This window comes from Phyllobates terribilis, unplaced genomic scaffold, assembly GCF_046119375.1.
Source record: "Phyllobates terribilis strain yellow unplaced genomic scaffold, ASM4611937v1 Scaffold_4__5_contigs__length_816908805, whole genome shotgun sequence".
In the NCBI taxonomy this organism is placed as follows: Eukaryota; Metazoa; Chordata; class Amphibia; order Anura; family Dendrobatidae; genus Phyllobates; species Phyllobates terribilis.
In genome coordinates, this window is record NW_027362764.1 from 266,388,974 (window position 1) to 266,409,264 (window position 20,291).

Below are 20,291 nucleotides of genomic sequence, written 5' to 3' on the forward strand. Positions count from 1 at the left end.
AAGTCACCTATAGGGTAAGTGAGTATGCACAAGAAAAAGGACAGCTGCTACTTTCAGAGGTAACATTTTCCTGCCTGAGGTAACATTTCCTTGTTTCATGCCATGACTAACCACGTCACCAGCCCCCTGAGCATATCATGAATCAAGTCAGTAACATATAAGCTCAGAGGCCATAGCGCTCCTAAGTCACTGACTTGATTTATGATAAGTCCATGGAACTGGTGACAAGGCAGGAACTCACTCCTGTGTTGCATCAAGCAGGGAAATGTGTCATTACTGAAAGTAGCAGCTGTGAGCCCCTGCTATTCTGACCTATGTTCCCCGCCCCCTGCAAGGAGCTGTGGTAAGTGCTGACCATCGACCATGAACTGGAGCAGCTTTGCATGGTCGAACACAACCATTATACAGTACTTAGCAGGGGCACATATATATGATTGTCTCATCAAAGGAATATTTTTTAACACATTTAATTGTGAAACTTATTATTATTCCAAGATCACTTAAAAGGTACTTTGTTCATGGGACAGCCCCTTTAAGTATGGTGCTGTATACAACAATACAATTCAGCTCACAAACACTCACTTGGTCTTGAGGATCCATTTTTGTCATCATTCTATCTTCTAATAAATTGAAGGTCAACACTTGAAGTACATATAACTGGTGAGCCATCTCATTATTAATAGCACTCTGTGCTCTGATTACATGCTATAAAAAAGAAGAAAAACACAATAAAAGACACTGCAGAAATAATAAAAAAATAGCTATAAACTAATGCTTCAAAATATTCACTGCTCTCTCTCCCCTACATTTTGCTACTGTATAATAACCGGCAAGTAGAAAGCCACAGTTTTTTCAAACCATCTTACCTCGCTGGTCTATTCATTACAAAGATAAGAAAAAATACTCTATTAGACGTTATGACCATTGAATGGTGTTTTCTTATATTGCAACTTTGGGATTTTCATTTTGAATACATTCCCAGACAAGACAGATTGATTAAAATGTGTTGAAATTTAATTTTTAGGGAGGGTTTTCAGCAAGTCCATAATAGTCCAAAAGTCCACAATGTTGATGTTACTCTGTCTTCCTTCGGTAGACAACAATTGAACAGTTTGGACAATTATTATAAATGTCAAAAGTCCACTGCTAGTGGACAGATTGCAGGGAGTCCTGCTGCTAATATCCCTGTCATCATTAGCCAAGCATTAAAGGCCTTGTCCAGTCTTAAGCTACAAGTCTGAAGTCACTCTATGTGATTGCAGACTTGTGAATCCTCACATCGTGCGCACTGTGCGCTGTGAGGATTCTCTGATAACGCAGTCATGTGACTGCAAGTATGCGATTAGACTGTTTCCGACCTTGCTCAATATACATGATTTGAGCGAGACCGCGCCCATCTAGTCGGATTGTGACCAGGAGTATGGATGTCACATACTTGCGGTCACATGACCGCCCGATCCCGGCACTGGCAACGGGGGAACCAAAAGTCTGCAGTCACACAGAGTGACTTGTAGCTTCAGACTGGAAAACTCCTTTAAAGTGTTCACTCCCTGCAGGATGGACCTGTACGTCTAGAGAAAAAGTAACTCACAACAGGCCCTCACCAATCTGAGTAAAAGCTGGACCACAAACAAGGGACCTCCCTCTATCACATCCCTATGATATAATATGATATATAAAGGAGATGTCTAAGAGTACATTCACATTTAACAGATATTGTTATAGAAATTTTTGCAACTGTTCAATTCATCTAAATGGAACTTGCAGAAATCAATGTGCTCGTCATCAAAACAGCTGCATCCAGAAGGATGAAACCAACTTTCAATCATACAAATTTCTGCCACAAATTCAACCGCTTGTGAATCTGGTAGAGCAGATGACCACTTTAAAGTCTAATAAATGACAATACTTACTGTGAGAATTATAGAACGTAACTGCTTCTGTGTTAGTATGTTTGCCATCTCCTGTTTTGAAGAAAAAACATATACATTTTATATTAACTTTAGAAGGTCACCTTTAATATGGTTTCCATTAATGTGTGAATGGCAGAAACAATTTACCAACATGCAAAAAATGACAAATGTGAATCAGTTGTTCCCTTCCTTGAAACAACGCCCAGATAATCAGCCATCAATGACATTCAGCATAACATTGTGCCATGGAGAAACTTTATGCATAATATTATCCTTTTGAAACAAAACAGTTTTATGTGTATGTCTACATTAAGTGTTTTAGGTCTTGATTTTTGATGAATGGATTAGAGGGTTTTTTTCAGACATCATTCTTGTGTATTTAGAATAAAAGGGTTTGTCTGGTCGCATTCAAAATTAGGGACAACATTAGTTAGGTTTTAAAATACTAACATAAGCATTATTTACCATCTGAAACCCCTGTTGCTCCAGATCCACGGCTTTGCTGCTCCTCCTTTGCTGCTTGTTTATGGGGCTGCACCAGTGACGTTACTTCTACAACATATGACCTCTGCAACCAATCAATAGGCTCAAAGGTGTCACTGGTGAACGCACTGATTGGCTGCACCTGTCACGTGTTGAGGACATGACGCCACCACGGCAGCTTTGGAAACAAAGACTGACGGGGAGCAGCAGTAAGGTAGCGATGGAGAGGCGGGGACCTCAGTAGGTTAGAGCTGATTATTTTGCTAAGGCAGAGTTGTCAAAATTATTTAAACCAGACATCCCCTTTAATATTTAAATGATATGACACTTCTTAAATTTGCGAAATGCATGAAAAAAAAAGCAATTCTGTCATTGATTTTATGAATTCTACAATTCACTCAATTGACATAACTTTATTGGGTTTGGAGTCTGAGTATGTAAATAACAAATGTGAATATGTGATTTGTTTTTGGCTTAATTTTTTTCGCACTTTTCATTTTGCAGTATTACTTTTGTCTTCATTATACAATACACAGCTAGGTGGAGCTTACTGTTCTCTATATGACTTTACCATTAAAGAGTTTGTCTGGTATTTTGGCTTTACTGTTAAAAATGTGTTCAATTCCCCACTGTAGAAGAAAATAACACGGCACCTCTGGTAAACAAGTGGTGCACAAGTAGGATCCAGATAATCCACTGTTAAGTAGAAAACTACCGCACTTCCTGTTAGGGTGGTGCACAAGTAGCGTCCCAAGCCTTTATAATATGGAAAAGAAACTTGGCACTCATAGGTTTTTGAAAATCTTGAGTATTTTAATGATGATAGAAAGTACGTTCTATCATCGTTAAATTATTCAAGCCGGGGTGATTATTGAATGGGGTGATTACTGCCATGAGAACTGTTTAGATATTTCCCTTGCTACAGTCTCTACGGAAATATTACCTGCTTTTCTGTCTGGATATGAGGATGCTTTTTCTGAGAGGGGGTGTCAGGATTTACCTCCATATCGTGCATATGACTGCTCTATTAACCTGACCCCCGGAGCTAAACTACAGAAGTCCAGACTGTATAATCTTTCTAGTCCTGAGAGACAAGTTATGAAGGATTTCATTACGGAAAGTCTGGAGAACAGACACATTAGGCCTTCATCTTCACCTGTGGAGGCAGAGTTCTTCATTGTGAAGAAAAAATATGGCGGTCTATGTCCCTGTTGAAATTTTCGGGAATTAAATCAAATTACCATCTGAGATCCATACCCTCTTCCCCTGATTCCTGATTTGTTCAGCCAGGTTGTAGGAGCTAAGGTATTCTCCAAGTTGGATTTAAGGGGAGCCCACAATCTGGTTAGAATCAGAGAGGTGGCCGAATAGAAAACAGCGTTCAATACCCCTGAAGGGCATTTCAAGAGTCTGATTATGCCTTTCAGTTTCACCAATGCACCTGCGGTGTTCCAGCATTTCATAAATGATCATTTGGTGGGGAGGTTTGTGGTGGTCTATCTGAATGATATTTTGGTTTACTTACCTGATTTTGAGACACATCGGGGGCATGTTAAACAGGTGCTCCAGATATTAAGGGATTAGAAACTTTATGCCACACTGTGTCTTCGCCGTTCAGGAGGTGCAGTTTTTGGGGTACTTGTTGTCATCTTCGGGGTTTTTGGATGGATCCAGAGAAGATACGTGCAGTCCTTGATTGGGACTGTCCCGAGAACCTGAAGGCTCTACAACGTTTTCTGGGTTTTACTAATTTTTACTGGAAATTCATCCAAAATTACTCAGTAACTGTGAAATCCCTTACTGACATGACATGAATAAGAGGGGGTCTGATTTTTCCAAATGGTTGGATGCCTCCCTCCAGGCTCTTTCTTCCTTAAAGAATAATTTTGCACTGCACATATACTCAGTCACCCCGATGTTTCCCAACCCTTTGTTGTGGAAGTTGATGCGTCGGATGTGGGGTTGGGGCTGTGTTGTCTCAAGGACCGTCCCCTGGTAAATGGTGCCTATGCGCCTTTTTTTCTAAAAAATTGTCTTTGGCTGAGAGAAATTATGACGTGGGTAATAGGGAACTTATGGTGATCAAATTGGCATTCGAAGAATGGTGACATTGGTTGGAGGGGTCTGGCCATCCTATTACTGTTATTACTGACAAGAAGGACCTGTCATATCTCTCATATCTCCAGTCAGCTAAACGTCTCAACCCTAGGCAAGCCAGATGGTCCCTGTTTTAACTAGGTTCAATTTTGTTGTTACTTTTTGTCCAGGAGTCAAAAATGTCAAGGCTGATGCTTTGTCCCGGAGCTTCCCTGGTGACGGTGACGATGAGAACCCTGCCCCGATATTACAGAAGAGGGTAGTCATTTTGGCATTATATCCTGAACTGGAGGGTGAGGTGTTGGCGGCTCAGGGGGATGCCCCTGCCTCCTGCCCTTCAGGAAGGTTATTTGTACCATGTAATCTGCGCCACAAAGTAATTAAGGATCATAACTCTGTTCTTGCTGGTCATCCAGGTGGTAAGGCAACCGCGGACCTCCTCTCTCGTCGTTTTTGGTGGCTGGGGTTGCATCGGAATGTGATTGAACACGTATCTGCTTGTAGTATTTGCGTGTGTTCTAAGGTTTCGCATACCCGTCCGTCTGGTACTCTTCTTCCGCTACCTATCCCTAGTAGGCCATGGACACACTTGTCCATGGATTTTATTACTGAACTACCGGTTTCTGCAGGTAAAAAGGTGGTTTTGGTGGTTGTAGATAGGTTCAGTAAAATGGTTCACTTCGTCGAATTACTGGCACTTCCAAATGCCAAGACACTTACTCGGGTGTTCATAAATGAGATTGTCAAGCTTCACGGGGTTCCCTCCGATGTGGTGTCAGATCAGGGGATCCAGTTTGTTTCCAAGATCTGGAGGGCATTCTGTTCTCAACTGGGGGAGCTTTCCTTTTCCTCTGCCTTTCACCCTCAGTCGAATGGACAGACCAAATGAGTCAATCAGAATTTGGAGACCTACCTCAGGTGTTTCGTTTTCAAAAATCAGGAGGATTGGGCATCCTACTTACCGCGGGCAGAATTTGCCATTAATAATCATCAGGAGTCCACTGGTAGGTCATCGTTCTTTGGTGCATACGGTTACCATCCACAGTATGGTACCTTTAGTGGGGGAGGAGCTTCAGGAGTTCCCGAGGAGGAACGTTTTGCTTTGTCGTTCTCCTCGGTGTGGCGCGGGGTTCTGAGTAATGATCATAGAAGACAGGTATAAACGTATGGCTGACAGAAAACGCTTGCTAGGTCCGGACCTGGATATGAATGACTTTGTGTGGTTGTCTACCAGGAATATAACATTGAAAGTTCCTTCTTGGAAGCTGGGACCTAGGTTTATTGGTCCCTGTAAAATAACCGCCGTCATTAACCCAGCAGAGTTTCGTCTTGAGCTTCCTCACGCTCTTAAGGGCCACGATTTTTTCCACAGGTCCTTACTCAAGGAGTATGTGGAACATCTTGAGCCCTCACCTCTGCCGCCACCCCCAGTAATGGTTAATGGTAATCTGAAGTTCCAGATTTCGAGGATTCTCGTCTCAAACGCCATTCTCTACAATACTTGGTGCACTGGAAGGGTTATGGTCCAGAGGAGAGGATGTGGGTTTCAGCATCAGAGGTGAACGCTCCTAGGTTGGTTCGTTCATTCCACACCTCTTATCCTTAGAAACCTGGTCCTGAGTGTCAGGAGGCCACTCATAGAGAGGGGGGTACTGTCACGGGTGTGTCAGATATGACAGACAGTCGCCCTGCAGTTGGCTGAAGAAGATCTCTTCGTTTGGCATTACAGACACCTTCTTAGCTGTTTCACTCAAGGACCCAGTGGCTACCTCCTTCCTGCTCTAATGGACACCCTGGCCTGGGTGTTTAAATAGTTTCACTTTGCAGCAGGAAGATACCAGTGATACTCACATGTTTCCTTGTGTATGCTTGGAGCACTCAGACTGCTTACTTTCCCCCGTGTCTGTCTTCCTTGTTGTCTTTAGTTGTTAGTGGGCATCGACTAATGATCATCCCCCCTTCCCTATTCAGGGCAAAGCGGGAAATACAGGGTCTAGGTTATTGTGCGGCGATTGGTGAGGAAACAATATAGGGACTGTCAGGGGAGACAGGATGATATCAGATCAGCCTAGGAGGTCTCCACTCTTCCTTTTCTCTAGAGTCTGAGCTCCCTCCCCCCTTGTGTTTCACTTAGTCTTTCCTACACCTTGCGTGACAGTTATACAGCAGGAAACAAACAGAAGGCCAGACATTCTCCTTTAGGATTTTTTGGTAGACAGCAGAATTCCTGGTTCCATTTACCTCAGCAAGTCTTCCCGGTCCTGAAGCAGCAAAACAACCACAGATCATCACACTACTACCACCATATTTCACTGTTGGTATGATATTCCTTTTCTGAAATGCTGTGTTACTTCTACGCCAGTTGTAATGGGAGATACACCTTCCAAAAAGTTCAACTTTTTGTCTTGTCAGTCCACAAAGTATTTTCCCCAAAATCTTGGCGATCATCAAGATGTTTTCTAGCAAAACTGAGACGAGCCTTTATATTTTTTGCTCAGCAGTGGTTTTTGTCTTGGAACTCTGCCATGCATGTCATTTTTGCCCAGTCTCTTTCTTATGGTGGAGTCATGAACACTGACCTTAACTGAGGCAAGTGAGGCCTGCAGTTCTTTGGATGTTGTTGTGGAGTCTTTGTGACCTCTTGGATGAGTAGTCGCTGCGCTCTTGGGGTATTTGAGGTCTGCCGGCCACTCCTGGGAAGGTTCCCCACTGTTCCATGTTTTCGCCATTTGTGGATAATGGCTCTCATTGTGGTTCAATGGAGTCCCAAAGCTTTAGAAATGGCCTTTTACAGACTGATAGATCTCAAGTACTTTGTGTCTCATTTGTTCCTGATTTTTTTGGAATCACAGCATGATGTCTAGCTTTTGAGGATCTTTTGGTCTACTTCACTTTGTCAGGCAGGTCCTATGTAAGTGATTTATTGATTGGGAACAGGTGTGACAGTAATCAGGCCTGTGTGTGGCTAGAGAAATTGAACTGAGCTTCACAGAGATGTGATAAACAACAGTTAATTTATGTTTTAAGAGGGGGGGCACTCACTTTTTCACACAGGGCCCTGTAGGTTTGGATTTCTTTTTCCCTTAATAATAAAGACCTTTTTTTAAAAACTGCATTTTGTGTTCACTTGCGTTATCTTTGTATAATATTTAAATTTGTTTTGTGATCTGAAACATTTAAGTGTGGCAAACATGCAAAATAATAAGAAATCAGGAAGGGTGCAAACACTTTTTCACACCACTGTATATCAGGGGAACAGAGGATAGGTGATTATTATAAAAATAATAATAATAATAAAAATTATTATTATATTATTATATGTTGCCCCATATTTGGGGGCGTAATGGGAATAGAAAGCAGGGGATTTGGAGCGCTTTGTCAGAAAAAAAAAATGGCGCTCCAATCCCATAAGAATATAATTATCACAGATCTTGTCAAGCAAGAAAAGATAAAAAATTCTAAAATAAAATATTGTACAAACACAAAAACACACGTAGCAAGGACAAGCATGCATATAAAACATTCATTATTAAATGTTTAGGAAACTCACACTCAGAGGAAAATCAAGAATGTCAATGCTGTCTTCTATGTAATACTGAGAGGGTTACGGCCAAGTGCAGCAATAAGGGAAGACATGGCAGTATTTATCATTTCAAGCCTTATCCATGGAATGACACAAAAATAATCCATTTAAAGGTAATTTATCAGCAGGTTTATGCTACCTCATCTAAGTGCAGCCTGATATAGGCAAAGAGAAGCTGATTCCAATGATGTATCACTTAGATTGCTGGGTGCAGGGTTCTGACACAATTAGAGCTTTTAGATTCAGAATGAAGCAGAGCTGAGAAAGCTAACCCCGAACACACCAGGCTCTACATGTACAAAGTCCATAGACAGTGAGCTTCTTAATTGCTGGACTAGTCCAATGTTAATCTTTTAGTGATAAATCCTTCACAGTTAGTAAACTACAGCATGCACTTTGACAAGTGACACATCCCTGAATTCTGTGTCTCAGCCTCTATCTCCTGCTGTCTTCAAATTACATAGCAAAAGCCTGCTGACTTATTCCCTTTAAAGGGTTACTCACTAAAAAAATGTCTTTAGATGCATTTAAAATTTAAATATTTACAACTTACTGCTATACTTGTATTAAATGGGTTGTTCGGTTTAAAATGAATAGTATGCAGAAGCCATCTAGTGGCCTCGCTCTATACAAGTGTATAGAGCAAGGCCATACCCACTATACGACAGCAGCCTCGCTCCATACAGACTTATCAATTTAGATCGGACAACCAACCCCTTTAAGAAAGGTAACCCAATCTCAAGATATCAGCACCCTTAGGTTCTATATATTTATATTTCAACACATCTAAAGATAATTATTTTGCATACCAATCAAAGTCTTTAGTATTTTACAGTTACAATTTTCCCTTTAAATTATGTAAACCGTGTAAACTAGGAAATAAAGCTCTTATTTCTTTGTCCATTCAGCACTTAAAAGGAAGATATATTCAGAAAATGACCTATTCTTTAAATCAAGTTTTTGCATAATAAAAAATAAAAACTGGCAATGTTTTTTTCACATCACGATCGTTATCCAAAAACAAAATTAATAATCTTGCTATTTTCATTCTGGCCACTGGGGCTTTTTTAGACTCCTACGTCTATACACAGTTGATAACACAGGATCTACCAATCAGAATAGATGCTGTCACAGCTGACCCTGCTCCCCTCCCTTCACAATGACCTTAGATAAAAAAAAATATAGGTAATGCACATGTATTGTTTCCTGAAACAACAGGAAGTAAGGCCCAGATACATCAAAGCGATTATCCCAGAATTCTAGTGTAATGCTCTTTGAAAAGTCTCAATTTTTTTTTTGCAATCGAAGTTGGCATAAATGTTGTGACTTTTGACGTTTTCATGGCACTTTTGCCTATCTCTGCTAAAATGGGCGGAGCTGCGGTTTGATGCCACAGATTATCTAATTCATGAAGACCTATGTCGTGTCTTAAAGGGGTTTTCCCACAAACAAAAGTTCATTTTCATCAATGGTTGTGTCTGACCGTGTACGGAACATAGTCTGATCATACCACAGCTCCTGGGGAGGGGGGAAGCAAAAGACAATACAGACATTACAGCAGGGGATCGCGGCCGATTCCTTCTTTGAAGTAAAACATTGCTTAAAAACAGGCAGGGAAATGTTTTACCTCACAGATAGAATCAGCTGTGCTCCCATTCTGTAATGTCTGTATAGTCTCTTTTGCTTCTTCCCCTGCCCAGGAGCTGTGGTATGATCAGACCATGTTCCATACACAGACACAGACATTATACAGGTGAACATTTATAAGATTATCTCCGCACAGGAACATTTTATTTAAACACATCAAATTGTGGAACTTATTATTATTCCAAGATCTATTGATTAAAATCAACTGGGAAAACCCCTTCAAGCCAAAAATCTTACTCCAACGCTTGACTGGAGGAAACGCTGCACACCACTTTTCAAATGTTGCTGATTCATTAAGAGGTGCGCACCTTCAGCAAGCCCCATCATCAAGACAGACGTTAACATTGCCAGTTGTGATGAATCGCGGCCATAAAATTATATATACTGTAAATCGGTGCCATAGAAATTGGAGTATAAGGAAAAGAAAAACATTTAACATAAAAATCTGACTAAACTAAACAATTGGTAATTTTCTGATGATGGCTTCCTTATAAAATTCTCCATATCAAACCTTGTAGCCCCTAAAGCGAACTTGTCAGCAGGATTTTGCTAAGTAAACTACAGGCATTGTCATGTTGGGGCTGCTGCACTGATTAATATGATACCTGATGTCAAGAAATGCGTCTTGTGGTTCTCGTGTAGTCAGTGTTTGCAGTTTTGAATTAATGATATGCCCATGTTCCGGGGCGGTACTGTAGGCAGGGTCTTTCCATGGTGCTCTAGACCAGATCAGCAAGAAAAGACCTGCCCACAGGCCCGCCCCAAAGCACAAGTCTGTTCCTCATCATAGAGGCAGCCAGAGAAAGGGACAGATAGGGGCCGGCACATGTGATAAGAGATCTACCTATAGTCCATGTTATTTATTTTTTTGCACTTGGCACTTTAGAATATTTGTAACCAAGGTCTGTATAGCTCATTAATTGTGCTGTTACTTTGGGTCAAGTGGGTTTACATCTAATATTTTATTGCTTAAAGATCATTAATAGATGCATTTGCGCCATTAGAGAGGTCAATGGAATAAACTTATTTTAGAAGCATATCTACAGTGTGATTTATTTTTCACCACTAAGTGGCAATAGAGTGTTGGTATTGCTACATATATTGTGGCTAGAAATGCTTTACTGTATTCAGAAGATATTTGGGACCATTTTTTCTATCATCTAATGCTATCTCTATACTCTTGCTTTGCACTTGACAGTTTGTTTTGGCACTTTAATCAATTAGCTTGGCCACCTTTATATTTAAACTTCATCTTTCTATACCATTTGGCTGATATTTTCAGATCCAAATTTAGGATTGTATATAAGTAGATGGAAAAGTGGAGTAACTTTACCCAGAAAAATCATGTTGTACACCACGGTCATTTAGTACAAACCATGTATGGTTCAGCCATGGGATGTGTATCTCTGCACCACCTCACAAGCCTTTGATGTTTTTATAAAACAAAGTCTCCATTTTTAATAGGATATTGTTGGAAGTAAATGGACAGGTCTGGTGACATGTTCCTCCACCAGCAGCCATTGTATGGCCCGGAGAGCTGTGCAGTCTGGGAGGAAAGCTGCACTAATAAAGAGGAGGAGGAGAACCGGTCACACCTATATAATAGGAAGTGCCACAAAATCACCTCCCCAACACATCTGTTCAAATAAAGATAATGTGGCCGACCCCGGTAACTCATTCTGCAGGCGGCAATAGACCGTGTAATACAGCGGCTGTAGGAGGCAAATTGTGCTAAAATTTTAATGAAAGCCAATTGCTAAAATTATTTTTAGCCCCAGCGGTATCACGTAACAGCTGCAACCAATAAGCAGCCGCTGACTGGGTGCAGCCTTTACTATTTAATTTCTATTTCTATTAATTGGCTGTAGCAGTTTGCAGCCATACAACACAATGTTATATCACCTGCCAGAACAGCAGAGTCAACATTGCTGGAATGGTGTCCGCTGGGGAGGGGAGTAAACATTGATTTTATTTTATAAAGGGAACTGAAATGATTAAGCAGAGGATGACCAGTAGTAGATAACCCCTTTAGCCACTTAGTTAAAACAAAGTCAGCCATTGAAAGGGTATTCTGTTGCTCTATTCTTCTCATTTGTTGGATCAGTATTGGAACTATTAATCTTTTCTTTTTTTTCTATTATTTACCGTATTTTTCGGACTATAAGACACCCTTTTTTCCTCCAAAATTTTGGAGGAAAATGGGGGGTGCCTCTTATAGTCCGAATGTTGGGGGGGGTGTATATATATGTGGGGTGTGGGGGGAGAGGTAGCGGTGGAGGAGCGGGGCACAGGAGGCAGCAGCCGCCCGCTGCAGCCTACACTGTCCCCGTTGCTAAAGAAAATGAATATTCACTGCTCCCCACGTCCATGGGGCGTGGGGAGCACCGAATGTTCATGCTCCTTAATAGCGGCACACAGTGTAGCAGCGCTGCGGCTCCTGCTGCTGCCGGAATCGCCTGTGCCCGCTGTTAAAGGGCATGAATATTCATCCTCTCTCCACGCCCCTGGGCCGCGATAACCCAGCAGCAGCAGGAGCCGCAGCGCGGCTACACTGTGTGCCGGCTATGAAGGAGAGTGAAGTCACTGCTCCCCGCGCACACAGTCCCGGCGTGGGGAGCAGTGACTTCCGGCAGCTGATCTCTCCTTGTGAGCTGCGCATGATAGTGACGTCATGCGCGGCTCACATGGAAAGATAAGTGCGGGCGGACCGGACGCAGCGCTGGAGGAGAGAGAAGAAAGGTGAGTATGAGTGTTTATTTTTTTTTTATGTGCAGCCTGATGACCATGCATACTAGGATAAGGATGAGGGGACCATACATACCAGGGTAACGCTGAGGGGGCCATACATAACAGGATAAAGATGAGGGGTGCCATGCATACCAGGACAGGGATTAGGGGTGCCATGCATACCAGGATAGGGATTAGAGGTGCCATGCATACCAGGATAGGGATTAGGGGTGCCATGCATACCAGGATGGGGATTAGGGGTGCCATGCATACCAGGATGGGGATTAGGGGTGCCATGCATACCAGGATGGGGATTATGGGTGCCATGCATACAAGGACGGAGATGAGGGGTGCCATGCATACAAGGAAGGGGATGAGGGGTGCCATGCATACCAGGATGGAGGGGTGCCATGCATACCAGGATGGGGATTGCTGTGTCATGCATACCAGGATGGGGATTGCTGTGCCATGCATACCAGGATAGGGATTAGGGGTGCCATGCATACCAGGATAGGGATTAGGGGTGCCATGCATACCAGGATAGGGATTAGGGGTGCCATGCATACCAGGACAGGGATGAGGGGTGCCATGCATACCAGGATAGGGATGAGGGGTGCCATGCATACCAGGACAGGGATGAGGGGTGCCATGCATACCAGGACAGGGATAAGGGGTGCCATTTATACCAGGATAGGGATGAGGGGTGCCATGCATACCAGGATGGAGGGGTTCCATGCATACCAGGATGGAGGGATGCCAGGCATACCAGGATGGGGATGGAGACCACGTATAAAAGGAAGGGGGGGCACATATACCAGGATAGGGGACATTGTCAGAATTGGGGGATATTATCCCTATACCAGTGTCAGCAGAAGATCCCCTTCCCCTTAAAAGTGCATCATGAATACATTTTTTGCTTAAATTTATTTATTTTTTTTCCTCCTCTAAAACTTAGGTGCGTCTTATGGTCCGGTGCGTCTTATAGTCGGAAAAATACAGTAATCTGATCTTCTCAATAAACTGTGTTGCATCTAATTACCGTAAGTGCTGTGGTTGTTTAAGGACAAACAAAAATACGATTCATCTTCTTCACCCCCTGCCCCACTAAAATAGTCAATTCTCTGTGTGTCCCTGTAAATACATACCTGTCTTGTTGCATCTGGGGCTTTGAGAAACAGTGCATTGATCACTGCAATAGCGTATGTCTGAATCTCTTGATCTGTCCTTAAGGCAAAAGAAGTATAAAATGTAAAAATACAATAAGTGGTAGCTTACAATAGATGTGTTCACAGATGTAACAGAGACATATTTGTCTGCTTAAAACATACCTCAAGATAGAGAAAAGAGGGAAAAAAAGATTTTGGCTCAGGGGAAATTGAGGACAGCAATATGAGTAAAGGAGCTAGCTAGGGCTAGGGTCTACGGGGTCCTTCCAGCTAAAGTAAGTATATACTGTAGAAAAGTATTTTTTTTTAAATAACTCCTCTCTCCAGATCAATCCCAATGATTAGAACCCCACCAATTAAAATTTTAAGGCAAATCCAATGGAACTAATTGTTGAAAAACCCATTTAAAGGGAATCTGTCAGCAAGATTTCACATCCCAAACTATATATATGCACATGTAGCTCTTTCAAAGACAACTCATATCAATTTGAACGCTGATTTCTCAGTAATGCGAGAACAGACTGGCCATGTAAAGATATTGCTGCGCTTGTCTTTGAAAGAGCTATGTGCGCACATAGTTTTGGGTGTGAGACGCTCCTGACAAATTCCCTATAAAGATAGAAATAGATGGACTGGGTTGTGACATTTATGCCTTTAAAATGAGTATTTAATGTAGTTCGTTTACCCTTGAAGATGTGGAATTAACTGTCCAATGGAGATTTCCTGTGCCACTTTCTGATACAGATCATGACTGTTGAGGACCATGGATTCAAGAATCGCTAGAGATCGCTGTAAAATAGAGACATCCATGCCCGACTTGTTCACAAAGCTGGCAATCTGTGGACGAGAAAGATTTATTTAAAGATAGTTTCATAAGTATAGGTTTTGGATCAAGGTAAAAGGCAACTCCATCTTTGTATGCAAGACTGTTGTATATTAAAATTTAGTTCAAGAGGGACTACAGTGATTTGAACTGTATTAAAGGCATTATTAGTGTCACCAGGTTATTGCTACCCCATCTGAGAGCAGCATGATGTAGGGGCAGAGACCCTGATTCTAGTGTTATACCACTTACTGAGGTGCCTGTTGCAATTTTAATAAAATCTTTATTCTCTGAATGATGAGCTTGGCAAATCACCTCCCACACCACTGATTGGTAGCTTTCTGTGTGCACTGTGAATAGGCAGAAAGCTGGCAAACAGTGGTGGGGCGGGGTTATACAGATCTCATGAATATGGAGGACTACCTAGCAGCATATTTACTAGTCCCCTTGTGATAATCTCCTCCTGATAAAATGTGATTGTATCAAAATTACAGAAAGCAGCCCAGTAAGTGACACATCACTGAAATCAAGGTCCCCGTCTCTACATTATGGTACTCTCAGATTAGATGGAAAAAAACATGGTGACAGGTTCCCTTTATATTCCAATTTGTAAAAATCCATTTCAGCCAAGTTACACTGAGTGAGGGAGACTAGGGGAATTTCTTGGTACATTTTAATCTTCTCTTTATGATATACTTTATAATTGAGATTAATATCAAGAATAGAAACTTATTATCCAAACCTTACTGTAATTATAAGAAGAACAACACGCATTGTACATGACATGTGAGAAACAAAGATTTATATAGCATTGAGTTTCTGAGATTAATAGCGGCTGCAAACCACCCTACTGCTACATAGAGGTCTTCACGGCTCCAACATTACTCTCCCCTGGAGCTACAACTCTGAAAGCACCCCAGAATCTGGAAGGAACGACATGTGTGCTATATCTTCCTCATGTCCAAAGGAGGTAGCGGTGGTGGAGAAGCTCCTCTAGTATTACATTTCTACTATAATCCAAATAAATGCCCCAATATTACAGAAGCCACCCCAGAAATCTCTAATGGGCTCATGTACCAAGGACATAAATCAATGTGACTGTATCAAACTATAGATATATACTCACTTTTTTAATAAATGCCATGGAGAATGTATCCCAGGACACAATACCATGATCCATTAACTCAACGAATGCTGTTAATGTGTAGGAAAGCATTTCTCCAAAACTGCGAAAAAAATAAATAAAAAAGGAGCATTTTTCAAATCCCTGAGTTGGACTTGGTGGTGTCTGACATTATACTAGGAGTCGTATGGCTGGTAAGCTGTAGGTTTTTATAAGCTGCAGACATGAATAGTAACCATGAAGGGCCGGGAAATGTGCCACAGAGAAAGTATCAGAAGTCCTTGAAAGGAGTAAAGGCCACTAGGATGCTATTGTTCTCAGTGTCCATGGATCTGATGATACAATATTCAAGAAAATATAGCCTTTATTACAAAAAAATGTACTGTATCACCCTCCCCACAACAAAATAACAATGTATTAAACTGATTTATGACTGGAGCAGACTTGGGCAGCACTTGACATTTTTTTTAAATACATTATGACATCTGAATTATAAAGAAATGCAAAATCCACAATAAGATTAAATCAATTAAAATTGTATGTATTTAAATATATTCTACTTATTACTAGAAAACTAGATACTAAGATAGCTCAAAAAAATCTTTAATTGTAAATATGAAAAAAACACCTCACAGAGGAAGGGGTGGGAGCTATTTTAGCGAGAGAAAACTAAAATGAGTAAATGTCAGATTCCCATGCTACTGTACCTACTGACCGTACAGTGTCATCCACTACACACATTATATTGTTTGGCTATGACCAGTTATTTAAGCGTTAAGGGGCAATTACACTGCACGATTATTGGGAATAAGCATTCTTAGGAACACACGTTTCCAGATAATCAAGAACCAAGAACAAAGGCTGCCTATGTGCACAGAACCAACTTGAAATGTGGTGGGCCCCTCTAAAAAGGCTATTAAACCACAGCTCATCAGCAGTCCTTTAGGGCTGCTAGTCAAGAGGTTTAAACCCTCCTTGGTCACTGAAAAATACTCCTCGAGGAAGTGTTTGGAGCCTCAGTGGGTAGTTTCATTAAATTCAATGTTGGTGTAAAAGAAAATGCTTGAGAACCCAACAGATGCAAAGGTAGATATAGAAAGTTATTCAGATCAACTCTTTGTCCATAATGTCTTGGCACGTTACGTGCTTCAGGGATAAGTGACTTGGTATGAAGAATGGGAATCTATCTCTGAAACACGTAACCTTCCAAGACACCTTGTAAACTGCAAGTGAATAGTAGAAACGGCAGAACTCTGCACTAATCCATGTATGGGGCTGTGGCATTCTGCTTGGTACATGCCTTACATACCGCCTCTGCTGAAGCACATAATCAGCTGAGACTGGTGGGAGTGCTGAGTATCAGACGACCCCGATCCTGTGCTGAAGACCTACATAGGGATAGATCAATAATGTACGAGTACTAGACAACACCTTTAAAGGGCCTCTGTCAGCACAGGAAGACTGCTCAAACGAAGTCCCACTGGTCGGTGCTTCATGGTGGTCAATCATTTATATACACCTTCCCACCTGCTTGGTTTCCCTCAATCTACACCCCCCTCCTCTTCTTTGATTGACAGCTCTGACTTCATAGGGCCAGAGAAGGGTGGAGATTGATGGAAACCAAGCAGGGGGAAAGGGGTATATAAATGACTGGCCCCGCCATGGAGCACCAAGCGCCTCTGCTAGGTTTGAACAGTCTGCTGACAGAGGCCCTTTAAAGGAGATTAGACTCATTTTTGTTAAAAATAATCTGTCAGCAGGAAACAATTTACATGTGCATGTAGCCCTTTCAAGGGCAAGTTCAGTAATACCATGAGAAATGAGAGATTTAATTGCTATGCAAATGAGGCTAAATTGATATTTGTAGATCTGAAGCCTCTGTCACTCCAGCTCTGTTCTCAACCCAGCCCGCCTCCTCCTGCTTGACTGCCAGCCTGTATGCTGTGTGTATATTGTGTGACTTCATGCAAAGGAGTCATCAGTCAAGCAGGAGGAGGCGGCGCTGGGTGGGGAATAGAGCTGGAGTGTCAGAGGCTTCAGATCTACCATAGTCCTTCAGACTCATTAGCATATCAATTCAATCGCCAATTTCACAGGTATGGACACATCAACTGACACCCGAGTCAGCATGTCCCAAGAGGACGACACTTTCCTGTTGGTTCGCATTTTGAGCACCCTGGCAACTAGCAATGAAACATTGTCTGACACTAAAGAAAGCAGTGTTACAATTATTTTTCAGCTGCAGTGTGAACCCCCTCTCCCCACACTCCCGAGGCTGTAGGGTGTACCCAGAGATACCAGCAGGGCACATACAGAACCTCGGCCTTACTATACAACGTTACATTACATGTACATTATTAGTGTAACCTTCCCCACAGAAGAACACTCATTATGCCATTATCAGACACCACTGTGCAATACTATACAAGGTTACTGGATTGAGCTTATAGCTATAAATAAATATCCTATTGTGCATGTGATATTTTGCAGATTGCTTTTTGGGAGCTATTTATTGGTTTGATTGATTAATTCTGCAATTCTCACAATTATATCCTCTCCTGCTGTATATGTCACTTCCTCCATTGGGTGATGCATTTTGAAAGTTGTTTTTTTTTCTTTTTTAAGATTTACTAATTAAGATTAAGAAATTTTCTGGGACTTTCCACTTTTAGTGCACAGAATGAGTGTGTGGTGTGTGGGGCTATGTGAGTTACACTGTATTCAATGATGACTCAATATACTGTACACAGTGCAGTATAAAAGGATGGCTTCAGATTGTCAAGCTGTGAATAGTTATTATTGGGAACCTATAGGGCATGTTTTGAAAATTACATTTTCAATATGATGAGGTTCCTCCAGCCAAGAACGGCTTCTACTAGCACTCGCAGACAATGGCCACCAAAGCCCCTCTCACTCACTCTGGAGGATCTGTGTTTGTACCCTTAACCAACTCCCATTTATGCCAAATGGTGCCATAAAATGCTTCCCTTTTATAGTGCCATTATTGTGCCATACCTCACAAACCGCTAAATGCTCACTGAATAGATAACAGATAAGTAATATTTTTTTTCATTATTTAATGTAGCTTTAAACGAAAATATTTTAACAGTTCTTGCCCATTCACATGCAAAACTAAATGTTTGCTAAACTCAGTTTTTTTTATACTGTGAAATAATTTTTAAATTCTGACACTAGGTGTCGCTAGAAAGCCAAGAATAAGTCATTAAAGTAACTGGACTAGGACACAAACTACATAATAAGAAAATCTTAAAGGGGTTTTCCAGTTTGGTGGTGGTCTTGCTGCTATGACATATGCTAAACAATATCTTTAATCTACCATCATGCCTTGATGATTTCAATAGGATTAAACATGTTTGGATAAGGAAATTTAAAGGTTCAAGTACTGCCATAAAATCTGGACCAGGGCACAAGGCTTCAGGAGCTTGTATAAGGTGAGTTTAAAAAAACGTCCTATTTAGGTCTCTAATCCAAACGGCTCTTTTTGGGACGCCTCAGCTAATCGTCCTTTGTAGGATGTTCAACAAAGAGTGAACGTACTTCTGAAGGGGCCATCTCCAACCATCGTTTTTCGGACGACACTCAATATATCTGTGGTATAATTCAATCAATTTATGGTCCTAACCGGGACCATATTGTTGATATACTCGAACTGGGCAAGGTGACTGTACATCAATGGCACAATCCCCAACTGTCCCCCTAAGGACGCTAATCCATTTATCATGTCGATTGGGGTAAAATTCAATTGATCCATGGTCTTAATTACTATTAGTACATCAGGTTAACATCCTCAAATAGGGCACGGTTATCGTACATCCTTTTTAGGCACTTCTCCCAACAGCCCTTATAGTACGCATATTGGGTGTCACCAAATAGATCCATAGTCCCCATTCAGTCCAGACATGAGAATGTCCTCAAGGGGCAGGGTGTCCAAACATCCTTTTCAGGATATTAACCTAAACCATCCTCTTTATGATAATAACCCCCTTCCAGGGTTCCATATATCCCACCAATTTGGGGAGTGAATTGGATTAATCTAAGGTCCTTATTGGGACATAGGGTGCTGACTCCAAATGTCCTTAAAGGGACATTAACCACTTCGTTTAGTTCTGTGGTCGTTCCATGTGTTACACTGATTGGGGTAGAACTAAATGGTAATAATAGAGATATAGGATTGATAGTTCCCCTATAGGACACGGTAACTAAACGACCGCCACGGGCGCCTTACTCAACCATCCCCATCATCCTGTAGAATGTATACCAGTCTATCATTGTTAGTCATTTACGGTAAGTGATATCTGGATTTTGTATGTAACCCCTTCTTATGTACAGCACCATAGAATCAATGGCGCTATATAAATATATAATAATAATAATAATAATAATAATAATAATAATAATAAGTGTCAGGACATGCAATATTGAACACACTTTGTTCTATGTTTCTCGCAGATAGTGCTGGAACTAACAAAGGTCTATGATGGTAAATGGTGTAGACAGCACTTGCATAATAAGTTGTAACCAAGGCGCTAGCCTCAACTGTCCTCTTTAAGACAATAACCATTATCAATGCTCTATGTACTCCACCGAATGTGGTGCAATTGAATATATATATTTATTAGTGTTGAGCGAGCACTAAAATGCTCGGGTGCTCGAAGCTCGGGCCGAGCTCGCCGTGATACTCGGGTGCTCGACCGAAGCAACGAGCCCA

At 41.5% G+C, this 20,291-nt stretch overlaps 1 protein-coding gene across 3 annotated transcripts in view; it reads right to left on the bottom strand.

Moving 5' to 3' along the window:
- The window catches only part of ELMO1 (engulfment and cell motility 1), a 525,215-nt gene that overhangs the window by 381,052 nt on the left and 123,872 nt on the right, over positions 1-20,291 (bottom strand). For 2 of the 3 annotated variants that reach the window (XM_073678245.1, XM_073678247.1), the window contains 6 exons: positions 15,566-15,665; positions 14,302-14,453; positions 13,596-13,674; positions 8,044-8,088; positions 1,914-1,964; positions 583-705 (listed from right to left, as the gene is read on the bottom strand). In XM_073678245.1, coding sequence (XP_073534346.1) covers positions 583-705; positions 1,914-1,964; positions 8,044-8,088; positions 13,596-13,674; positions 14,302-14,453; positions 15,566-15,665 — 550 coding nt within the window. The remainder of the gene's footprint in view (positions 1-582; positions 706-1,913; positions 1,965-8,043; positions 8,089-13,595; positions 13,675-14,301; positions 14,454-15,565; positions 15,666-20,291) is intronic. The other variant, XM_073678246.1, reaches the window with a different exon arrangement.